Source organism: Peromyscus eremicus, chromosome X (assembly GCF_949786415.1).
Source record: "Peromyscus eremicus chromosome X, PerEre_H2_v1, whole genome shotgun sequence".
NCBI classification, from domain to species: Eukaryota; Metazoa; Chordata; class Mammalia; order Rodentia; family Cricetidae; genus Peromyscus; species Peromyscus eremicus.
The window spans coordinates 41,053,342-41,079,445 of record NC_081439.1 but is presented as its reverse complement, the minus strand read 5'-3'; the positions used below and the strand labels follow the sequence as shown (position 1 = coordinate 41,079,445).

Sequence of the window (26,104 nt, the reverse complement as noted above, 5' to 3'; positions counted from 1 at the left end):
ATGGAGATCCCTGAAAAAGCTATAAATACATCTATCTTATGAATCAGCTATACCACTCCTGGATATTTGTCCAAAATTAAAAAAAAAATCACAGAAATACTTGCACATCGATGTATATTGCACCATTGCCCATCAACCAAGGAATGGAAAATGTGATTTATATACAATGGAACGCATTTCAGCATAAAGAGGAAATTATGCCATTCTAAGTAAAATGGGTATAATTGGAGATAATTATATTAAGTCCACTTAGTCAGTCTCAGAAGAGCAAATACTGCATGTTTTCTCTCACCTATGGGTCCCAGACTCAATAGGTACATTACATGCTGTATGTGGAGTGGTATGAAAGAAGCAAAAGTGTTTGGAAACAAAGGAGATGAATGGAAAAGAGGAGGTGTGAGAAATGTGAAGCTATTGAGGGATGGAGGGGATAAACTCAAAGTACATTACATACTTGCATGAAAAGGGCCTAACATAAACCTGTATAATAAAATTAATTATTCAAGTAAAAGGTTATTTAAATACATTTTTCTATTAATCCTCAGAATTGAAAAGAGACATTAAGATTATGTTCATGAGAGATATTTAGTATACATTCAGCACAACTTAGAGACTGATTATAAACATATTTGATTTACATATTTTATATTTATTTACGTATTTATTTATTGTTTGTTTGTCCACACATATATGCGAGTATGAAGGTTAGAAGATACCTTGCAGGAGTCAGTTCTCTCCTTGTACCATTGTGGGTCCTGAGGATTAAATTAAAGTCATCAGGCTTGGTAGCAAGTGCCTTTTACAGCTGATTCATCTCATCAGCCCTCTAATTTCATTTTATAGGTAAGATGTTTTATATATAAGTTATTCTTTTGATGATTCTGAAATTCTTTAGAATATTAAAGACAATTTCTAGTATTTAATAAATATTTCAGGTCCCTTATTAACTGTATGCTATTAAAATGAATCATGAGATTTATATCTAAAAGAGTGCACGGCATTGTGAAATCTAAGTTGATAAATTTTCCACAGTTGTTTAGTCAAGCACCAGTCTAGACTTGTGAAGGTATGTTTATGTGTGGTTAATATTTTAGTAAAGCAGATTACATTCCATAATGGAGATAATCATAATCCCATCAATTGAAGGCCTTAAGAGGGAAGACCGAAGTCCCCAGGAGTGAAAGGAATTTTGCCTCCAGATTTCCATTGAAATCCAGCATCAACACTTCCCATGCCTTTGCCTTGCCAGCTTGTCCTATGTACTTTGAACTTGTCTGCTCCTACAATTCTGTAAAACAATGCTTCAGAATTTCTTTCCTTGTCTTCCTCTCCCCAGTTACTTCTTTTTCTCTCTCTCTTGCACACAAACACACATGAACTCACCGTCATACACTCTATAAGTTCTATTTATCTGGAACAATGCACTATAACTAGTAATTAACACTGAAAGAAAAGGCTGGAGAAATGGCTCTGCAGTTAAGAACATTTTATTCTCTTACAGAGGGTTAGATTTTGGTTCCCAGCCCCCACATGGTGGTGCACAACTGCCTGTAACTCCAGTTCTAGGTGATCTGATACCCTCTTCTGACCTTCTCTTGCACTAGAATGCATGAGCATATAACTATACACAAATGAACACACATACAAATTAATAATTTAAAAATCTTTAAAAACTAATGTTGAAAGAAAATAAATATTACTATCACTACTACTATTACTACTACTACTACTGTTCCTACTAAATAGGAATGAAAAGACTTTTCTCTTTTTATGTAAGTGATGACAGTGGCAAGGGAACAGAAATACTGCTTCACACTGTTACACTCAGAAAGTGAGAACACTTGTTTAATCTTTTAGTTACTCTGCCTTCGTCTAAACAAGGATTCATAAATTTATTGTTGCTGCTCATCTAGGTCATAATATGCTCTGACCCATATACTTTGGCACAATGTGCTTTCTCACCACAGGCTCAAAACAATGGGGGTGATGAGTCCAAACCATCCTGTTTGGTTAAGGGGCATGGATACTCAGTAATTTATGATACTGAAGATGTTGTCTCTTTTCCAGTGTGTATTTCTGGCTTCTTTATCAAACCCCAGGTGTTGATAGGTATGTGGATTTATGTCCAGGTCTTCAATAGATTCTATTAATCAACATGCTGGGTAAACTGGATGGCTGTATGTAAGAGAATCCAAATAGATCCATACTTATAACCCTGTACAAAACTCAACTCCAAATGGATCAAATATCTCAACATAAAACCAGATACACTGTACATGACAGAAAAAAAGTGGGCAATATCCTTGAACTCATTTGGTACAGAAAAAGACTTTCTAAACAGAAAACTGTTACCACAGGCACTAAGATCAAAAAATTCATAAATGGGACATCATGAAACTGAAAAGCTTCTAAACACCAAAGGACATTATCATTAGGATAGAGGGGCAGCCTATAGAAAGGGAAAGGATTTTTATCAACTGCAAATCTGATAGAGTGCTAATATCCAAAATATATAAATAAGAACTCATACAGATATCAAGAAAACAAATAATTCAATTAAAAAATGGGGCACAGATCTAAACAGAAAAACTCAGAAGAGATAAAAACCAATGGATAAAAAAAACTAAGAAATGTTTAACATCCTTGATCATCAGGGCTAGGCAAATCAAAGCTGCTTTGATATTTCACCATATACCTGTCAGATTGGCTAAGATCACAAATGAAAGCTCATGCTGGCAAAGATGGTAAATACTCATCCACTCCTGTTGGGACTGCAAACCTGTGCAACCACTGTGGAAATCAACGTGGCAGTTCCTCAGGAAGATATGACTCAATCTACCTCAAGATACAATTATATCATTTTTGGGCACATACCTAAAGGACACTTCATCCTACCATAGAGACTCAACCATGTTCACTGCTGCCCTATTCCTAATAGCCAGAAGTTGGAAACAACTTAGATATCACTAAACAGATGAATAGATAAATAAAATGTAGTACATTTACAAAATGGAATATAAATAAGCTGTTAAAGATAATGAAACCATGAAATTAACAGGAAAATGGATAGTACTAGAAAAAAAATCACCTCAAGTGAGGTAATCTAGTCCCTGAAAGATGAATATAGTATATATTTGCTTGTGAATGTTAGCTGTTGAATCTACAATAAGCAAGCTATAATCCATAGACCCACAGAGGTTAGGTGTAACACAAGGCACTAGGGGGTGGTGGTGACTACATCTCCCCATGAAGAGGAAAGAGAATTCATAGTTAAAGATGAATGGGTGACAGGAACTGGAGGATCAAGCAAGAAGGGAGAGGAATAGGGGGACAAGGGAGGACACACAGAGTGAGACAGCTAAAATTAAGGGCCATATGAGTAGTGGTATGGAAAGCTAATACAGTAGAAACTTCCTAAAATATATTCCTAACATCCATTCCTAATATATATGAAGTTGATTTAAATGAATTCTTGAAATAACAGGCAGACAGAACCCCAACTGGACTTCTCTTGTTAGCAAATGAAGTTTCCAGTACTGGGAATGGGTTATATCTACGTGAATTGTTGACCAAAGTAGTCCCTTGGCAACCCCTAAACAAGCCATGCTGTTGCCATGGCTGTAGGTCTTCACAAACTGAAGGCAAGGATTGCTGAAGATAATACCTACAGAACTCACTGAAAATGGAGAAGTCAATCTGGTGCCTACAGAGGACATTCACCCGTAGAGACTAGTATTCTTGTTATTGGAAGGTACTCTGCCTGCTACCAAAGAAGAAATGCAAACATAAAACCAGCTACAAACCCTTCGATCTAAAATGGTGTCCTGCCTGCAAGATACTCTTGTGCAATAGTAGCACAAAGCTTGTGGGTAACCATCCAATACCTGTTTTGATTTAAGGCCCACACCATGAGATGTGACCTGATACTGCTTGGGTGATCAAGAACCTGAGACTAGAGATCCCAAGATCTAGAGAAAATCCAAATCCTACTCTTCTATGTAGCAATAAAATGACTTCTAATGACATTTTGCAACATTCATAGATCAGTGCCTTACTCAGCCATTATCAGAGAAGCTTCCTCCTGTGGCAGATAGGAAGAAATACAGACTCCCATCCAGACAACATGCAGAGAGTAAAAGACCTGGGAACACTCAGACATAAATTGGATATCTCCACTAAGTCTCTCCTCTCAGGTCTCAGGGACCCCTGCATAAGAGGATGCAGAAAGAATGTAAGGACCAGAGTGGATGGAGGACACCACAGAAACAAGGCCTTCTAAATACAACATGAACTCACAGAGACAAAGGGAATATGTACAGGGCTAGCATGGGCCTGCTCCAGATGGGGTCCTAGAGCTGAAAGGGGAAGTGGACACATGCCACACCCCTATACCTGAAGCTATCTCCAGTTGATAACTACTTGCAAATAAAAACTTAGTTTTCTCTAAGGAAGATTCACTGTGGAAACAATCTACTGTTAAGGATAGGCTGCATGCCAGTAGTAGATGGCCAACAGAAAACAAATTCAACAGCATCTTTGGAGTTCCTTGTCTCATAATGATGTGTCAGGTTCTTTTTATATATAAAATTCCTATAGATCCCTTGCATATATATTATGGCTTCCAGTTTTGTGTTTTTTATGGGATTCCTGAGTGTGTGAATGAGTATACCTCTGCATCTGTATCTGTTTTATGTGCCTTTTCTTGGGCTCAATTCTTTGTTTATTTTTTTTGTCCTGTTATGATTTGTCTATTTTTGTTTTATCTCATTATATTTTATTTTATCATTGTCCCTTAGATCAGTGGTTCTCTACCTTCCTAACGCTGCTACCCTTTAATACAGTTTCTCATGTTGTGGTGACCCCAACCCCAAAATTATTTTGTTCAAAAATTATTTTATTCATAACTGTAAATTTGCTACTGTTATGAATTGTAATGTAAATATCTGACATGTAGGACATCTGATCTGTGGTCCTCAAAGGGTCATGACCCACAGGTTGAGAACCATTCCCTTAGGATGCTTATTTGGTTTCTAATGAGAGATAGAAATGGGATGGATCTGCATGGGACGGGAGGCAGGGAGGAACTGGTAGAAGTACAGGCAGTGAAAAACATAATCAGAATATATCATAGGAAACAAGAGTATATTTTAAATAAATGAAAAATTAAGGAAGGCAACCACAAACTAATAAATGGAAAAGTCATTGAGAAAAAAATGGTGTTTTGTATAAAAATCTATTCAATATAAAGAAATCTATTGTATTTAAATTCTTATTAAAATAATTATTAAATTTGTTTTTACTGGATATTCATTTTTACTTCTGTAAAGTATTTTTATATAACACACACATATAAGAGCAAGTGGACTATTAGATCCAGAAGGCAAGTGGTTAACTCTGTTTTTCCTGGTATGCTCTTCTCTATATTATTCACTCTTCACTCAGTACCCTGTCACTGTGCAAGCTATTCCAGGTAATTTCTAACTATTCCACTGCCACTATTCTCTTATGGTCTGCACTACACACAATTCTATTTCTACAAATTCAACTCTTACGCCATCACTATCACAGCTCCTATTATGAATACTTCTGTCATTCCTTTCTTAAATATTCTACTCTCTTCAGTATCTTGATTTTCAAAGTCATATTCATTACTAGAGTAAATATAACTTTCTCTTAGAAAAAATTCAGGAGCCCTGTCACTCAGAGCCCAAAGTCCCTTTTCTTGCTGTTTCTCAGTCTGTAATGATGCTCTACTGTGGTACTTAGACTGCCTTGCCAGCGCATGCTTGTCCAAGTACCAACATTTGATCACAAGCTTCTTTAAGAAAAAGACAAAAGCTTCTTTCTCTCTGTATCCTCTCCATAGCCTCTGATTTACCTGGCACCAAGTAAACATTCAAATGTTAGCTGAACTGAACTGTACTCTTTGGTTGCCAGGACATCCTGGTGGGTATAAATTTTGAAAGTTCCATGTAGCTACAACAGATTGACAGCAGGTGTTCCATGTCAAAAGAACAAAATTTATATGGTAGACTACACTATTTCTAAAATAAGCAACCCTTTAATAGGAAATACCTGGGAAGAAAATATTGGCTAGCATTTCATAAACAATAGAGATTTTTAAAAAAATATATATGGAATAACACAGACTTTTTATTTTGCCACAAAGGATTTGATGCATTTGGTTGTAGCAATGAATGATGGGTTGAGAAATCTTCCATAAAACTGTCTGTTAATTCAAACAATTTCTGAGAGAGTATTTTCAATTCTCATTCAGTGAATATTCTCCCATATGCTGTCCTCTGGATGAGGTCTTTAAGCAATGCAATGTGAATTCTTTCTCTTAAAATGTATATGATTTTACCAAATTTATCAGAGAATTCTGGACTGATATGAAAAGTTATAGCTGAAAAATAACTCTAAAGAAACAACTCTTTCTGAGGACTTGATGTGCTGTTTCTGTAGTCCTGGTTTGGTTGACAAAAACTCAAGACCTTGCACTCTGAGGACCACACATCAGATATCCTGCATGTCAGATATTTACATTACAATTCATAACAGTAGCAAAATTACAGTTATGAAATAGCAACTACTCAAATCCCCTCAGCTGCCACTATAAGAACTTTCTCTCCCCATGACAGTCCGTTTTGAGTATCTAGAATGTGCCATATATTTATATTAGAAAAGTAACCCAACTGCTTTTTACTTAGGATAATTTTTATTTATGTTGATTCATATCTTTTTTCACAGTGTAAATATAAGTATAATTATGAACAAGAGAAAGGGGAATGACGGTTTTCCAAGTCTTGAGGATGATCTCAAATGAATTGACCCTATGTAAATGGCTAAGATGCAGTCTGATCCAGACTACAAGACAATACATGAGAATACAAAGACCAGCTACCACACTCTTGCCAACATGGTAAGTCACAGCTGTCAAGGATGTCCTAGCCAATGTTATCACCTAACTAGATGTACCTATTTCACAAGTACACCATTTTTCTGGCTATAATGAATGTGAAGCTGACCAGCAATATGAACCACAAGCAGAGAAGCTTAAGAGTGTTTTCTAGCTGTGGCATGGCTGGGTCTCCAGAACAGGAAGGGAGCTCATACTCCTATATATCACATTTTTGCGTGTAAATTGGTGAGGTAAAGGAGGATTTGTCTCTTCTACTTATAGGAAAAATATAAGCAAGACCACAATGAGTGGTATTAAGTAAGGACTTGTCTGGATCCCAAATCATTCTCTAGAAGTGGAGAAAGCAAAGAAAGTAGCCAAAACAGCAATAGTCAGAGGTACCTCCAGAACCCTAGCAGCTTCCAGTTTAACAATCGGATTCCATGGATGTGATGTTTGCCATGCAGAATGCACATACTATGAATAAGGTGGAGAGAAAAGTAGACTTCTATGTTACTCCCAAGTGAGGAGAGGTTGACAGGTTCTGACTCTCATTTTGGATACTGAATTCAAGCCCAAATCTCCAGCAAAGTAGTAAATAATTTCAGAGCACTGCCAAGTACTATATTTCAATATGCATCTTTCTAACAGCTTTTCCTTGTCTTTGCAATCAGGTTAGAAATGGCTTTTTAAGAAATCATTATTTGAGAGCTTTATTTGTGTTTCTTTTTTTAGTCATATTCACTCCCTTCTCCCAACTGTTTCCAGATTCACCCCCCCATCCATCCTATTTTGGGTCCTATTTAAAAAAAAATCCTTTAAGACCAATTTTTGCTGCTCAAATATTGTTGGATGTGTGGTCTTATATATGTGGTCTTACATGGTAAACTTACTCTCAGAGGAAACTGACTCTTCCTCTCCTAGTAGCTAACAATTGCCAATAGCTCCATGGATAGGGGTGGGTTGTATGCCTAACTCTGCTAGTTGGGCTTATGCTTACACAGGATTTGTACATGTTGTTCCAACTGCTGTAAGTTTATATGTGAAGCTGCTCTGCTGTGACAAAAAAAATGTTTCCTTGCAATTATCTACTGTTATCTTTCCACCCCATCTTCCTCCAGTGGTCTCTGAGCTTTGGGTTGGAGAGGAAGGTGTAGAATACATGCTTCTGTTGGGACTGAACATTCCATAGTCTCTTATTCTCTGAACCTGGGTCAGCATGTTAATCAACATCTACTACAAATACAAGCTCTTCAGATGAGAGTTGAGAGATGTGCTGATGTATTGCTATAACAATAACTCATTAGAAGTTTACTTAACACCATGCCCATTTATCAGAATAATAGTAGTGGGATCTCCATTAGGACATATGGACTGTATAACTACAAGTAGTTATCCTGATGATGGTTTCGGGTATGGGTTTCATCTGGTGGAACAGGTCTTAAATCCAAGCTGAAAGTGGTTGGTTACTCTCATGATGTTTGTGCCACTATAGTATCCTGGGCATATCTTGCCAGGTCAGTCATTATTGTAGGTCAAAAGGTTTGTAGAATGTAAGACTGGTGATTACTTTTCTCCTCCAGTAGCATGGGCAGCATCTTTCAGCACTATGAGGATGAAGGTCCATATCAGCTTGATTTTTCCATGTTCTATGATTTAAATATATGGTGTCTTCAGCAACAAGGTCTTACAGACAACAGAGATTCATACAACTATTATTTGCCTCAGACTTCATCATCTAAGAGAATCATTTCTTAGGGAAGAAAATCCAATAGGAAAAGTTCTCTCTCAAACACATAATCCTTCCTATTCTTTGACTAGCTAGCCTTTCCTTTTGAAAAAATATTTTTATTCCTGTTCAATTTCATAATATACATAATATACTTTAAATTATATTTATTCTCACTATTAAATTATGCCATTTCTCACACTGAGCAGCCTACTTATTCCCCAAAAATCCCTTTCCTAGTTTCAAGACTTTTCTAATTCACTGTTTAATTAAGCTTCCTTATATGAGCATAGGTTGGGGTTGATTTACTTGGAGACTGGGCAACTTACTAGTCACTATACCACTAAATAAAATTATTCCTCTTCCCTCAGCAACAATTTACTGCTGATATCTTTTCAAGGAGGGGTGAGGTATGGTATGTTCCTCTGCCACCGTGATGAAATATTGCCTGTTTCAAATGTGTACAGGTCTTATGCAGGTAGCCGCATTTGGTGGATAACCAGCTTTTTCAGTTTTACCTATTAAAAGCCTTAATGCCATGTAGACATGGGCTTGACTTATAGTTGTTCATGTATCATCTTCCTAACCTCCTCCAAGAAATTAGTTGATCTTTCCAAAGACTTAATTTTCTATCTCAAAAATGGTAACATTAATAAGCACCTCCTTCATTTATAGGGAACACTGAAGTGAACCAACTTACATGAATTTCCTTACTACTCAGATAAAATTTTCTCTAATCATTTAATTTTATCTACATAACTTATTTCATGTTTTCCAAGCAGCATTCACTGTTAAGTATTTTGAATTGCTGCTTTTTTTGGTAATGAGATAAACAAAAAGCTACTAAAAGTTCATTGGATAGTGTTCAAATATGCATTCAAATAACCCAAACAGATTATAATTAAAATGGCACTAGCTGACGCTCACTGTCACTGAGGTTCTACCAGGGTTCTGCCCTAAGTATAGCATATGCTATTTCACCAAGGCATATATAAGTAATTCGATTTTACATAAAAGGAAACCGAGGTCAGAAATTTGTAGAGATTATTCTTTTTATCCAAGATAACAAAGCCAAATGGCCAATCCAGGCAGCTTGCTCTAAAAAACTTGTATGTGCTTTTGTTATGGTATGCTATGGCTTCAGGATGGTAATGGTGGGGATTATGGAAGAAAAAGCTACAAAAGTAAGGCCCTCAAATACAAATGTTAGGAGAATCACATTGGCCAGTATTATTTGTGAACGGAACAGAATAATAAAGCAGGATCTTTCTTTCCATACCCTCTGCACTGCTATGCAAGGTATCGTGGTGTTATGCTTTGCAATAGTAGTGGGCACGGACAAGAATTTTGCATAATTCAGATACCTCTGGGGAAGCAACGTCAAAGCATTCTTATTTTATGTGCTTTTGGTCCCTTGACCCAGTCCCTTTGAAGAAGAAAATGGCCAGGAATGGTTGACAAATTCAGCAGCGAAAGAACCGGAGAAAAAATAAGCAATCTGAACACCAGAATGTCTCATCTGAACTCACTTATAAGGAAATTTACCCTTGCACTTACAGTAAAATATGAGTATGACCAATATAATAAAACATATTGCTATTTTGTAGACCTAATTACTGAGGTCTATTACTATTAGTGAGGAAAATGCTTATTCCCTGGGTTTGCTCTTGATGGAATCTAATAACCACATATATATTTTCCAAACTGTTCAATGTTATGAGCTGGGATTTACCAAGTAGGGAAATGTTTCAATATAGTATCACATGTATTAAATATTTCCTCTATTTAAATGATTATTTTTAAGAATTTCTAGAAGGTATAGGGCAATAAAAAAGGAAGATCAAAACCATTAATGGACAAATACAACTTTATGAGAAAATATTTTATTCCTAACCTATCCTTAAAAACCAAATTTATATGAAGAAAAAATATATTTTGAGCAGTAATGTAACTTTGTGGTTATTGATTTTCCATCATATTTCATAGATTTGAAATAGGGAGATAAATTAGAACATAGCAGGGCTACAAATGGCATTGTTTAGACAAACATATCTTGTCAGCATTATCCTAGTAGCAGCATTAGCAACTCTATAAATGAATGTTCAGAAGTCAGATTCTAGGTTATGCTTTAATAACCAGCATGACATGTTTCAACAGACTATTTAAATTAGAATTGGTCCCTTATGCTGCAATTATTTATAAAGGTCTCATTCCTAAAAGACAAAAGCTTAGAAAAACAGAGTTATTTGAATCACTTGATATTGGCAGAGAAACATGCACCTGCCCTCCAGTCACTCAATTGTAATCCATATCATGAAAAAAATGTAAACGCAACAGAGGAAAAATGATTGCAAGGCATAATGGAAAATCTGTATCTGACATTAAACAGATATTACAAAATATATTAATCCTAATTTTCTCTTAGGGAAAGGAATTCAGTTCTCATTAGCAAAATAACAAATGACTAAGAGTCTGGTCAGATTTGCATAAATATCTTTACCAAATTTTTATATTTTTCAGGAAAGAAACAAAGCAATTGCATATTAAGATTTACTTTTTTGACCTGGTATATTGCAACCTGGTAGAGAACTGTCAGGTTCCACTTTGGGGAAGGAAAGTTCTGATCTATCAGTTGAACAACACACTGTTGGCCATCACATTATTCTTGTAATGCTGGATAAACAAATGACATCTTGAAATCTAATGTAGAATAATAGAACCAATCATTGTTCTTCTTTTTCCAAATTAGTGTTGGGAGAAACTGCCTAGTTTCTTTCCAAATCTGTTTCTCTTCTTCCTGGGCTCAATACTGGTACTACTTTCACACTATCTTTACAGACATGGGCCATGTCACATGACACGAAAACAGACTATAAAAATGAATGCATACTACTTTTAGGGTTGGCTCATGATGAATTCTCATGATGAATTCTCATTTTATATCTGTCTATTAAATACCTAAGATGTTATGGATAAAAATAGATAGAAGAAATTTGGGTTTTCAGATGATTTCATAGATGGTATTTTGGGGCTGTAACAGAATAAAAAAGTAAACTTCTATTACAGAAATCCAGCAAGACGTGAGAGCTTACTAGTCACAGTGGTTAATGTTGTCCACCTGGTACATTGGTTTGTATACATATTCATAGTTTGAACAACAATCCGAATTTAGATTTCACAACTGTGAAAAGGCTATTTAAATTAACACCACTACAAATGAAAGAGACAGTGTCTCTAGGAAGTGAATCAAGAAATGCATAACTACAGAACATAAATATATTTAGTTCTAGTGATCATATTACAAATGACAACAAAAAAGAAGTGATAAAGTACTCAAAGGAACAGATTGTCAAATCATAAGGACATTTGTAAATTCTAAGCTATGCTTTTTGTTTCAAAAGCTTGAACAATCTGAGTAACTTGGAACCAATTACTTATATACCAAAAAGATACTATGAAATTGCATAAAGTGACTTTGTAAAGGCTTGATATGTACATATACTATATCTGACACTTATAAGATACCTAGTAAATGATATTATTAGAGGGACACTGCAGACAGACCTAACAGATGGTTTAGGAAACAAGTGTAAGCTTGGCCCAACAACCAAGACTATGAGAGAGGGACTGGTATCTCCTTGAACATCATCTCAGATCAATGATAATTAAGGAGATTATCTATGTTACACTATGTTCAGCACATTCACCATGAACTGCCTTGAGACTATATAAGCCCTAACTTTATGAAATTCATAAATTTTCAATTCATGGGAATTATATTCAGTTATTGGATTACTTTATATACTGAAAATATTCTTCAGTACAAATAGTTATCATATACAAGTATTTCACATTTTCTATACTTTGAGCTGTTACTTAGTGTTTCATGCATCTGGCCTTAGCTTTCACTGGCCCATTAAAAGACTTACTTCGATCAGTAATGACTGTTCTAGCTTCCTGATTGCTGGTTTTGTTTTTCAAATTCTGGGCAGCAGTAATGAGTTCTTCCAACTGGGGGCGTCTCTGTTCCAAATCTTGTAGTGTTGCCTGAAAGAAGAAAATATCTGTTACATTGGGAGTTCTCCAGCATTGTATATTCCTTTTATACAGCATAAAGGAAAAGTGCTATTTTCAAATCAGCCAAAACACTTCTAGAAATCAAAAGATGTAACAGGATATGAATCTCCAGTTTGTAAGGCTTCATGGAAAATAACTGAATGTGAAATGTGTTTCATTCTTAGATACAAGATGAGTTCAAATGAAAATCTTATTAGAGACTTGTCTCTCTACCTAAGAACTAAGATGGAGTAATTTCAGAGCATCTGGGTTTGTGTAAATAAACTTCTAAGAAATGTAATTTTGATTCATGACAGTGTATTTTAAAAGAGTTGGTTATATTTGTAATCTCATCAACCTGCAGAATTAACATGAATATACATTTTAGAAACAGAAAAATCTCATATATCATTTAAGATATATTATTTAATTTAATTTCTTTGTACCTGAAATTCATTACATACAAAATGAGATGGTGATATAGATGAATTGCAGAAGGTTTCCTTAAAATTGCCTATCCCTAAAAATCATCAAACTTTGTGGTTTTCCTCATGATGATCTTGACCTCACTTGCTCCTGTGACCCCTCCTCCCTCTCTTCAACTAAAGTCTAGGAGGTCAGCCCAGTGCTTGGCTGTGGATCACTGCATCTGCTTCCATCAGTTACTGGATATAGGTTCTATGATGACAATTAGGGTAGTCAGTAATCTGATTATAGGGCAAGGTAAGTTCAGGCACCCTCTCCATTATTGCTAGGAGCCTTAGATGGTGTCATTCTTGTGGATTCCTGAGGAATGGATGGTAGGTGGGATGGGGTGAGGGGGGTGAGAGGAGAAGTGGAGGGAGGGGGAACTGGGATTGGTATGTAAAGTGAAATAAAAATTTTAAAATAAAAAAATCACCAAACTTCTTTGATCCATTTCAGACTTAATGAATTGATAAAGAGCTGGTAATACTCATTATTAATAAATTCTGTACTTCACCATATGATTATAAATGTTTAGATAGCATCACTTAAACTCTAGCCCCCAGAGTCTTCCTTTATATAAATATTTTGGTGAATATGTGGTGTATGTGGTAAATGTACATATGTCTGTGCACATGGAGGTCATACATTCAGGTTTCTTTCTCTATCGCTCTCTGCCTTAGTACTTTGAGATAGGGTCTTTCTGAGAATGTATAGCTCATGATTTTCAGATGTTCTGGCAACCAGCAAGCCTCAGTGATTCTCTTTTCTTTATCCCCTGGAAGCTGGAATTCTGGCAGCTGGAACCTTGGCAGCTGGAACTCTGGAAGCTGGAACCCTGGAAGCTGGAATTCTGGAAGCTGGAATGCTGGAAACTGGAACCCTGGAAGCTGGAGTCCTGGATGCTGGAACCCTGGAAGCTGGAACCCTGGAAGCTGGAACCCTAGAAGCTGGAACCCTGGAAGCAGGAATCCTGGAAACAGGAACCCTGGAAGCTGGAACCCTGGAAGCTGAAACCCTGGAAGCTGAAACCCTGGAAACTGGAACCCTGGAAGCTGAAACCCTGGAATCTGGAACCCTTGAAGCTGGAATCCTAGAATCTGGAAACCTGGAAGCTGAAACCCTGGAAGCTGGAACCCTGGAAGCTGGAACCCTGGAAGCTGGAACCCTGGAATCTGGAACCCTGGAGGCTGGAATGCAAACTCTAATCTTCATGGTTGAGCAGCAAGCCCTCATAACCACTGAGCCATCTCTGAAACACTTATATCATTAATTTTAATTTAATAATGACTTTTGTAAAATCATGTGAAATACGTTCAACATTAAAAACATTTTAAGTATAAATGTTAATCAGTAATTACTCCCTTTTGCCTTCAAGCATCAGTCTTCTCTATTTGCCATCTTAGTCTCTATATCCAATGGGCCAAATCTTAGAAACATGACCAAAATATGTGAAAAAATCACTCTACTTTGTTCTGGTTCTGAAACTTACTAGATTTTACTTTAATTTGGTGAAGTAAACAATAATTTCTATTTATTAACAACCATTCTGACAGATGTTATACGTGCATTTCTTATTTTTTTTGTTTGGTTTTATACCCTAGGTCCCTAGACTATCTATTCTTGGGTTCTTGGTCACCCTAGCAGTGTCAGGTTTGAGTTCCATGTCATGAAATAGGCCTTCAGTCAAATGAGACATTGGTTAGTTACTCCCACAAACTTTGTGCCCGCATCGCTCCAGTATATGCTGCAGGCAGCATCAGGGGTTTTGTGGCCGTGGTGGTGTTTAGGTTCAGAGTACCTTCCCGTATCAAAGACACTAGAACATTCAGGGTTATTTTATCTATCCTGTTTTTTGGGGTGTGTGTGTGTGTGTGTGTGTGTGTGTGTGTGTGTGTGTGTGTGTTTCCATATTAACCTGAAAGTTATCCTTTAAAGGTCTATGAAGAATTAAAATTCTGTTGGAATTTGGTGGGTATTGCCTTGAATCTGTAGATTCTTTTGGTAGGACGACCATTTTTACTATATTATTCCTACTAATCCATGAGCATGGGGGACCTTTCCATCTTTCAATATCTTCTTCAATGTATTTCTTCAAAGACTTGAAGCTCTTGACATACATGTCTTTCACTTGCTTGGTTAAAGTTGTGCCAAGATATTTTATATTATTTGAGGCTATTGTGAAAGATGTTGCTTCCCTAATTTCTTAGTCCATTTGTCATTTGTATATAAGAGAGCTCATTCTTGTGAGTTAATTTTTTATCCAGCTACTTTGCTAAAAGTCCTTATTAGCTGTTGAAACTTCCTGATAGAACTTTTAGGGTCACTTATGTATACTATCACATCATCTGCAATTAAAGATACTTTAACTTCTTCTTTTCCAATAAAGGTGAAGATCTGCAGTTAGCCTACCTGTTTCCATGGTCAAAGTGGCCTGTGGGCTCCCAGAAAGTGCCTGTTAGAGTTGGGGGCAGGAATAAATCAATGAGTCAGGGGAGGGAGCTTCGGAGGGAAAGATTTGTTGGTCTACTGGAGAGGAGGGTAGGGGAAGAAGGGAGTCTGCAGCAGATGAGCTGGGGATGAGACTGGTAGATTAGATATGGAGAAGCAGAAGGAGAAGTGAAGAATCTATCTGTTAGCCTACCTGCTTCTCAGGCTGGAATGCATCTTTTATTTTTGTTCTCTTAATAACTAAATTAGAAGTTGTCAGACTTTAAATGTATTGCTAGTAAAAGTGAAGAGATAAAATTTGGTAGCTAGTAATATTTCTGAACTTTACTTATCTCTTATGCCCTTTGACACCAGAGAATTTTGTAAGGATTTTGGTTTTGGAAAGGGCAAAACTGGATCATTTCTTTAGCATTTCCTTTGTGAATAGGTAAGGAGATCAGCTTTCATATTTAATCTCAATGATTTCTTGTAATATTAAAATAGTATGAGAAACTTATTCAAACATTGTACATTTATTTAGAGCATTTTTCTTTGTATTTTGAAAAAAATTGGAGGGGCTAGCTTTTAACAAATCTTCTGCATTTGTAAGTTGTGATTGCTCAGAAGAAAAATCCAATTTTCAGGTTTCTAACTTTTATGGTTTCTTTATATAAAAGTGTGTTTGAAATATGGAACAAATTGCCAAAGACAGCTATTGAAGTAAGTAGCATAAGTAAGTTGGACAGTGCTGAACAAAATTTAAAGTAGGAACAACAATTGCAGATAGATTTTATAAAATAAGACATATTTCAGGGTTAGAATGTGAAAAGTTGATCGTCTGTAACACAGCAAGTTGAAAAGTTGCTTTAGCGAGATCTCTTCTCAACTGCAGCATTATGGTCAATAGATGATATACTTTTTAAATGTTACCCCCAAACTACAGGTAATTTCAAACACTCACCTCAAATTCGATTAGGAAACAAGTACATGTAGTTAAAAGGATATAAATCCATGCATTCATTTACTTCTTCATTTATGTTTGTACATGTTTTTTTCAAATCCTAGATCTTCTAGGGGCTATGGATGTGGCAGTGAACAAATGTATTTGTTATGGTTGTAGAACTAGTGAAAGTTATTTTCAATAACTGAAAAGTTTCGAGAAGAAGTAACCATCAGATTAATTTTTTTATTTCATATTGGTTCACTCTTAAATGTTAATAGCATTCTTTGCTTTTTACTTGCAGACATATTACTTGATGCTTGCTCTACTCTTGTTTACCTTTAGGATTTTCAAGTTCCTTTGAGAAGAGTGTTGTAAAAGTAACTCCATCAACTTTCACTTGAATTTTCTGAGACTCTAAATTAAACCTGACCACAAGGAACAGCTTTTACTGCTGAAATTAGCAAGCATGTCAATTTAGGCTTAAAACAAGCCATTTTCCTCTCTAATGAACAAAATTCATCTCAGGCTATTGTGAAACCTGTTCTCTAGTTGGGTGATTCTCTAATTCTGCTGACAGACAAGTGCTTTGTAAGCACCCAAGAAGATTAGTAATCACATCCTTTAAAGAAACCTCAGAAAAACAGAAAGACCTTCACAACTATAATATAGCTGTACCTTCCTGAGCAAAATCACACATTTTTATTACACCCATAGGTCAAGACACACAGACATCCATTTCAAAAACAATCTGCATAATAATGTATTTTGCTGTGGAATTCATCAGACACTAATATTCTCCTTTTAAAGTATTTTTATATAGTAGAATAAGAGCATTCTTTGATTTTCTTTATAGAAAAAAGAAAGGATCTAAATAATGAATGCATTCAAGTATTTTTCATTAATATATTATAAAAATAATAACTAAAAGACATTTTGTGAGAAACAACACTATAATATAATGTGAATAAAGGTGTTTTTTAATTTATTTTCTCTTCATGTATATTTTATTTATTTGTTTGTATAATTTCTTTGACTCAGCAACTTAAATGAATTCCACAGCTTGCCAAATGCAAATAGTTTTATTTGCTCCTATAGTGCTACCCAAATGTCAGAAAACACTTGATTAAATCATTATTTAATCAAATTATTAATCATTATTTAAATCTATCTCCTAATTATCTATCTTCCAAATCCCATTCTGTGCCTGCTTTTGCTGTTCTCACCAGATGCTACCCTCTAAAATACACTGTGACTCTAATCTCCATCCAGAGTTGAACTCAGGGCGTCTCTATCTTTCACCTTTCTCATTGTGGCCTTACTACTGCTAAACAAGTAGAATGCTAAGTGATCTTATTTATTTCTCTGCTATGAGCCAAGATATTTTCGCATATTTACATGAACAAAACTAAAACCATTACATGCTTAACAGTACTTAAGCATTACAAGTTATTGTATCTACATGGATTCTATCACTATACAAGAAAGAAAACACAGGAATAGGAAGGAACTGATGCTATTTCTAAGGAGATCTAAGGCAGCTATCAGACTTTACTACAAACAGCTTACCCCTTGGAGATGAAAATTCATCATGGATTCCACTAGCTGAGCAAAGGTGAAGGGAAAAAATAACTTCAAATACAAAGTGAATCAGAAGTGTTTAATCCTATTAAATCCCCCCAGGGTTGAGGGAAGTAGTTATAAATAGCAATCCTATAAAAAAGGAAGTTAAACACCGAAACTATATATACTATAAAGTAGGTCATTTTAGGTTCTTAGAAAAAAGATCTATTACCACACTCCTTTATAAAGGAATTATACCTAAATAATACTAAAATAGAAAAATCTAGACAGAATTAAATATTTTTTTATATATCTAAGGAAAGATCTTAACACAGGTTTTTTCATAATTAAAATATCCTTCCTATAGTTTCATTGACAACAAATTTTCATGATGATTTTAAATTGTTGCCATTTTCAGGAAGCAAACATGAATTAAGCTTAACTATGGTGATAAAGATCCTCATACATTATAACTTTAAAAACACTCATAAAGACTGGAGAGGTAGACTAGTTTATGGTGCCCTGTCATATATGGAAGGAGATAAACATTTGGTTGGGGTAGTTACTGCTCTGTAGCCTTTGGTAGCTGACGATGCTTTTACCTTTATCTCACTGAGCACCTTCACTTTGCCTTCTTCCCTTCCATGTTGTCAGCTGCTTCTCCAAATAGACTGGCTAAACGCAAATTTGCCTGGGTTACCCTTCACTTCCTCATTTCTCCCATTCTAAACCAGTTTGAATATTTTCCTATGTGCCATAACTTCCTTACTTATTCTCTAAATGTGATCATGTCTACTGACAATTTCTTTGTAATCACTTCCTAACTGTGGTTATCATTTTGTCCATGACTCATCAAATAAATTATTATCAATGAATATTTTCATGTGATTTCAAACTTTCAGAAATACATACAAAAAAATCTCAAAGTACTCCCCTGATCTCTTCATACAGATTTATAGTTAACATATTGCTACATCAGTCAGTATTTGTGTATATGTGTGTGTGTGTGAATAAAATCTGTGCACAAAATACTACACTTCTTTTCTGAACAACTCAAGAAAAATTGAAAATATTATGTCTCTTAAGCAGAATATAATGGCATATATATATGTGTAACTTCTGCATTTGAGATACTGGGCCACGAGGATTGTCATGAGTTTTATGTAACCATGGGATTCATATTGAGTGTCATGCCACTCAGAGCTACATTTCAAGACTTGATCACAATCCTGCTCTTCCTGGTTTTCCCATTTCCAACTTTGACAAAACATATGCTCTATGTGGCCATCTCTGTAGCTCCTTTTCTCTACTACATATAGCCTCCCTCACCTTTTTCTTTTTTTTTGGTTTAACTTTTCTAGTTTCTGCTATTACCCCAGGTTATATACTCAGATTTAAAGATTCAGAGTTAGAATCCACAAATAACATAGAAGATTATGTGGTGTTTGTCTTTCTGGGTCTGGGTTACATCACTCAGTACGTCATTTTCTAGTTTCATCCATTTACCTATAAATTTCCTGATTTAATTTGTCTTTATCTTTTAGTTATCCATTAATCTGTTGAAGGACATGCAGGTTGTTTCCATTTCCTAGCTATTGTGAGTATGGTGGCAGTGAACATGGCTGAGCAAAAATCTGTTGAGTAGGATCATGAGTGATGTTTCCACTGTTCTTGGTTGCCTCTAAGAAGTTGAAGGTAAGTCCAATTGCTGAAGACACCACGTACTTCAAACATAAGACTTGGAGGAATCAACTTAGAACTGACCTAAAAATCTCCTTCCTGAAGACTATCTCTCATGCGGGTACTATGAAAGCTTCTAAAGGTGAAAAGCAATAAATAACCCTATCCAAATGTGTGCTGCCTATGAACTATAACAATGACTGGGATGGTAAGATAACCATAATGGTACAATTTTCACATCTATATCTTCAAGGAAACCAAACTTGTCTAATTGGACTTAAATGATTGCTCAACAGGAGAGAAATTAGGCTTGATACTGTAATTATAGGCCATTATACAAAGCTGGTGGTCAGATATATTAGAGGATAACCTAATTTCATTTGAAATAATTATCCCCATATCTCTCATCAAAGAAGCTTCTTTTTGTGGCAGACAGAGACAATTACAGAAGTACACAATTAGTCAAAATGAAGAGAACAATCAAACATGGGGTATGCACACCAGTTGATACATCTATATTGCAACAAATATATATATATATATATATATATATATATATATGAGAAAGAGTATGTTGTGTGTATGTTTATATGTGTATGTAACAAAAATTAAAAGAGTTCATGAATTTGAGAGGACAGAGGAAGAGTTAGAGATAAGAGGTGTATGTGGAAATTATATAAACACAGCACCATGTTTGAAATTCATCAAAAAGGAATTTAAAAATTTCAAATGTACAAAACAAGAAAAACATGTATGCCGATGCTTAAATAGCTCAGAATTTATTTTTGAAGAGCAAAGCCTTCCCTTTCTATGATCTTAGCTCTGTTTCTAAGCCAGGCAATTAAACATAGCTGTAGTAGTATAACCTTATCCACTTTCTTTATTCTGAGTGTGGTAGTTACCTTTTAGTTTCCTGGCCTAAGCTCATGAACAGGATTTAGTTTTAATGTCCTCATAGTCATCTTTAATCTAAAAGAAGTATACGCTTTCTTTGACATTTATCATGTTGATACTTTTGAAGACCAAATGCCAAACATTTTGTATGATGTCCCCTATTTAGACTTTCAACAAATATTATTTAGTAGTTCCAATATGTAACTGAAGAAGGGATAGGTGATGTAATGATGAATAAGAAAGACTCCCTTTCTCTTAAAAATGCAGTAATAACTGGACCAAACAGTACATAATAAATCAAAATAAACATGGCTATTATCGTAGGGAAAAATATGGCACATGGCAAAGACATCCAAGCAACTTTATGGACCAAGAGCTGCTTTGTAAGGAGCTCAGCTTTAATGACACTTACCTATCACTTTATCTGAATTACACAAAATGATATAATTGATATTACTAACAGCTACTGTGATAACCATGAAAATGCATGGGCCTTTTACTTCTAGGAAGTGACTGAAGATCTTTACTGCTATGTATTGAGATCCACACAGCATAACAGGTTTCCCACAGAGTGTTCTTCACTGATGTCTTAATGTGTTGGGCACAGAAAGAACTTTGCTTGGGAAACACTGAACTCTAGTTTAAGGACTCTCAAACAACTTTTCAACAATGGCATATTTCCACACAACCTTTGATTCTCTTCATATGATGTCAGATTCACATTTGCTTTCAATGGCTTTGCAACCTCCCTGGATTCTTTCCACTTTCAGTTCACAAACATATTTCCCCCATAATCTTTCTCTTTGTGGCTTAATATGACACATGAGCCCTTAGGTCATAATATAACCACTTCTGTACTTTTTCTAGTAAACTTCTCATTGACTTTAATAATACACAGCATGTTATGAATCCATGATATTTTTCTGTACTTATTAATTACTGGACACTAGTAAACATAGCTCTCAGCATGCCTTCTATGGGTTGACCATTTAAGATCCAATTCAATTACAGTAGCATTTTCAGTTACCTCTTTTTAGAGACCACTTTCCCTTATTATTTAAGTTTGATGCCATTATTATTTTCAAACTGTAATTGAGGCAATTATTTCGAGACATTGCAATGATAACCATAGGGTCTCATTCTACTCATGCAGCTTAAGATCACTGGTATATCAAGCAAGTAACAAAGAATTCTTTGTGTGTAACAACCACTAGACTGGTTGGATGAAGTAACAAGAGCTATTGAGCATGATTTCAAACAAGTTAAGGCAACTTCTTTGAATGACAATTTCCATCCATAGACTGAGGCCTCAATCAGGGTCAGCTTGCATGAATTTGAAATGAATGGAAAAGGTCTCAATCTTCATTTATGACTCACAAAATTTTGTTTTTTTTTTCTTAACAAAGGATCTTCCTTCATTGTATACTTGACCCTGTCCTTAAAACTCCTAGGTTGGCAAAAAATAAAATTTGCGCATCTTGGTTGAAGCAATGGCTCATTGTTAATTATTTAACAATTTATTTTATTTTATTCTTGATTGTTTAAACAATGATTAAAATATGTCATGTAAATGTATCTTATTTAGTTCCTGGAGGTATATTTCAATTTTTGAGGTCAATCAGAAGCTTTAAAAAGTGTATTCTGAGGGTGGGGGAGAAATCTCTTCAGGCTTCAAGAAAATATTGTATACAGAATTAGGATTTTTACAGTAAATAAGATTCCATTCAAACTGGAATGGGGAAACTTTTCTCTCCAGAGCTTGAAAAACTAAGGAGAGAGTAACAGTAGTTAGAAACTGAAAAAGAGCTCCAGAGAGATGACTCAGTGATTGGAGTTGTGGAAATCACCCAAGAGCCCCAACTATCCTTGACTGATTCTCTTCCTTTGTGTTGATCTGTTGGAATCTCCCAACAAGAGGACATTGGCAATGAATAGTCCATTATTGAGGCCCGTGCTGGTCAACTGCTCAGGCTAGAGAGGAAGTTAGAGACTGGAATGTAACAACAAAAGCCGGCAAAAATACTGATGTGAATGGTAATGACATTAACAATTCTTAAAATGAATGAGGTAAAGCAGCAGCAACATTTGATGTATATGAGAAGAGATTCCATATAAGGACTAACACTACACCTAAACCTTGGAAAATTTAGATAAGTCACAAGAAGGAGGAAAAAGCATGAGAAAGTCACAGAAAGGAATGTTTCAAATGAGCTTTATCAAGCCTAAGATTCTTTGAAAATAAATGGTATATAAGCTAATATAAAAGCATTTTAGTTCGTTTTCAATTTGTAATTGACACATAATAATTATTATGTGCCTGGCTTTGGAAAAATTAGCTTAAATAGATTATTAAGGAGCAATACATTCGGGACAAACTAATGAAACTATAGAACAAACCTTTAGTACTTCAATGTAAAAATTATATTTGGATATCATTGAAAGTAAAATATAACAGCTATTTAAGACACTACTATTAACTACTAATTTTTTTTCAATTGGTAGTAGGGTAATCCATGCAATGAATTTCTTTATCCCTCTGCAACAATGACTTTGTTTTTGTTGAGATTTTTAGCATCTTAAAAATTGTTAGCCTATCAAATTTAATGCCTTCCCTGAATAGTATAATGCCAAATTAATCTACTATTAGCATGTCATTTTGAAAGAAAATTTATTTTTGCTTTCAAATAAATGAAGACAGTCCATTTGAAGTTACTGTGCAATAGGAAACTCAAAAGTTGATATACTTGTCATTTCATAAAACCCTTGACGTGCAGAAAAGTAAAATCCCCAGTTATAAGTGCCAGGAAGTAATGAGTTCTAAGTGGGAGATCATAAAGTATAATTCCAAAGTCAAGAAGAAAGAATTTTAGGTTACAATTTGTTGATAATAATTTGCAAATACATTTCTAAATGGATACAAAGAAGGCTGATAATTTTAGCTATTCAACATTAGATCTATTAGTTACTCTACATTGTTCACATTTCTTGAAATCCCATTGTTCTGCAAATTTGGCATATTAACAAAGGATAACTAGAACTTTCTAAAGACAGTTTTGTCGTGTGCATCACATTTGTCAGCTTCGAGTGTATGAGCCAGTAATAAAAACTGAAATAACTTTTTCTCCTTACAGATAACTTAAAACACAGAAAAAGACAAAGCAACTTATTAACATACATATTTTGAGATTATGTAGCTCACTTTTTTTGTTTAGTATTAATGTCTATTTCATCCTGAGTAGCACCATTTTGGAATCTTTATAACTTTAGCTCATCAAGATAAATTGTATTATCTATTCTGAGTACCCTATAAAGCAAATTGAGTCATAATCATGCCACATTAACGAAATAGAGGATAAATTACAAATTATGAGCATCAAAATGTAACTATCTGACAGCATTGCTGAGATGTTCCCTGGTACCGACTATCCACAATTTTTCATACTAAGGATGCTGCATAAAGGTCACTGAAACACCGAATAAACAAGGCTAAATATTATAGTAATTATGTCCAGATCAATCATATAAGCAGAAATAATTATTGACAGAATTCCATGAATAATATGTAGCAGTGAGAACTGTGCCTTGTGACTCATGCTTGATGACATAAAACAGAATCCTCAGGCAAGTTGCCGAAATTTCAGTGCGACTGGGGATATGACCTGAAGATTCACTCAGGTGTGCTCACACATATAGTTATGCACTAACAGAATATATTAGGGAAATGATCAAAGAAACTGTCTACAGAGCACAGACTCTATCCTAGAGGGATGATGAAGAATGGAATTTTAATGAGATTATGTCCAGGGCAAGTGTCATAGATAAGCCAAACTCTGAACTTGGAGGATAAACAAGATTATTAATGACTGTGTGCTGAGAGAGAAGAAAGTATAGGACAAAAAGTGAACTGAGCCTAAAATGTCAGGGTGAGAATACAAGAGATTTACCAGCAAAGAGTGGGAAGGCCAGCTTGGTAGTGAAGAGAATTATGATTAACTTTGATAAAATAGGTCAGGAGTGAGACAGAGATGGTTGTGAACAACAAAGGGCAAAATAAAGACAATGCAGGCAATGGGGAGTTGGGAGGGTTTAGAACAGAGGAATGTTACAATAAAAGTGACATTTCAGAAATACTGGCCTGTACCACAGCATCCAATATCTGCTCCATAAGGGAACCTCTTAAGTAATAGCACCCCCACAAAAAAAGCCTTATCTGTCCCTTTTGGTTAAGTTTCTTGTCCTGAAAACAATCCACACATTTTAAATGTAATTTCATGTGCCTTTTTGCTTAAAAATATCACTCTACTGCACACAGAAAAAACAAATTCAGCTTTATTCCTTGTAAAGAAAACTGTCCAAGAGAAGTATTACATAATTTTGCTTAACTCATTTGCAATAATATATTAAGATGAATGGGATAGAGAGAGATGGTGATTTTATTTTAGAATATTTCATTCAATGATTAAATTCCTACTTTAATTGATAAACTGACTTTTGGAACACGAGAGGAAATAGAAATTTCTCCAGAAATATAAATTCAAAGATTAACATCAGCATTGGTATTAATTATCAATGCGATTTTATGATATTTTGTGAAGCTAACTTTTATTGTATTAGATCTATATTATTTATAATAGGAAATGAGTATTCAGCAGTCACTTTTCTCTAGGAAAGGGAGTATATGAAGGTTTTACTAACCTCTTCAAATATCAATTGTCAATCAGAATATTATGTTAAAATATGTTTGGCCTTATATGGAATGATGGCTCATATCCAAAAAATATGTTTAGCCTTTCACAAATGTGTGTGTGTGTGTGTGTGTGTGTGTGTGTGTGTGTGTGTGTGCATAGGCAGAAGACAGAGGTCCACTTGGGGTATCTTCCTCTATTGCTTTCCACCTTACTTTTTGAGACAAAGTCTTACATTACACCCAGAGACCAATGTTTGTGATTCATTGGGTGGACAACAAACTATCACTCCAGGATGTGCCTGTCTCTACCTATACCCCACACTGGATTATAAGCATACACCACCACATTTGGCTTTGGGGTACTGGTGTTGCAGATCTGAAATTAAGTGTTCATGCACTTCTATGAAGTAAGAATTATATACTGTGTTATCATCTAAGCCCCATGGCTTTTCATGTTTTAAAAGTATTTTAGAGACACTACTTATTTAGGTAACAAAACAAGAACCTTGGAACTAATTTCCAACTGTAGCTATTAATGAACTGATGTAGAGCAATAGATACTACTATTCTGTGGCATTACATCAAGAGATGTGAAGAAATGAGTGATTATTTAGTGGTGATTATAGTAATGTGCATAGTTAATCAGAAGAATTCAAGCCACATTGTCTTCTTTTCCTATCTTCAAGTGGTTGAAGTTTTGAATCATCAAAATAATTGACATAGCTGTTCAGTTAATGCTACAAATTCAGGCTTTTAATC

At 35.2% G+C, this 26,104-nt stretch overlaps 1 protein-coding gene across 8 annotated transcripts in view; it reads right to left on the bottom strand.

Annotated features, from left to right (window-relative positions):
- The window catches only part of Dmd (dystrophin), a 2,092,376-nt gene that overhangs the window by 580,193 nt on the left and 1,486,079 nt on the right, over positions 1-26,104 (bottom strand). For all 8 annotated transcript variants that reach the window (XM_059250112.1, XM_059250109.1, XM_059250111.1 and 5 more), the window contains one exon: positions 12,560-12,677. In XM_059250112.1, the coding sequence (XP_059106095.1) occupies positions 12,560-12,677 (118 nt within the window). The remainder of the gene's footprint in view (positions 1-12,559; positions 12,678-26,104) is intronic.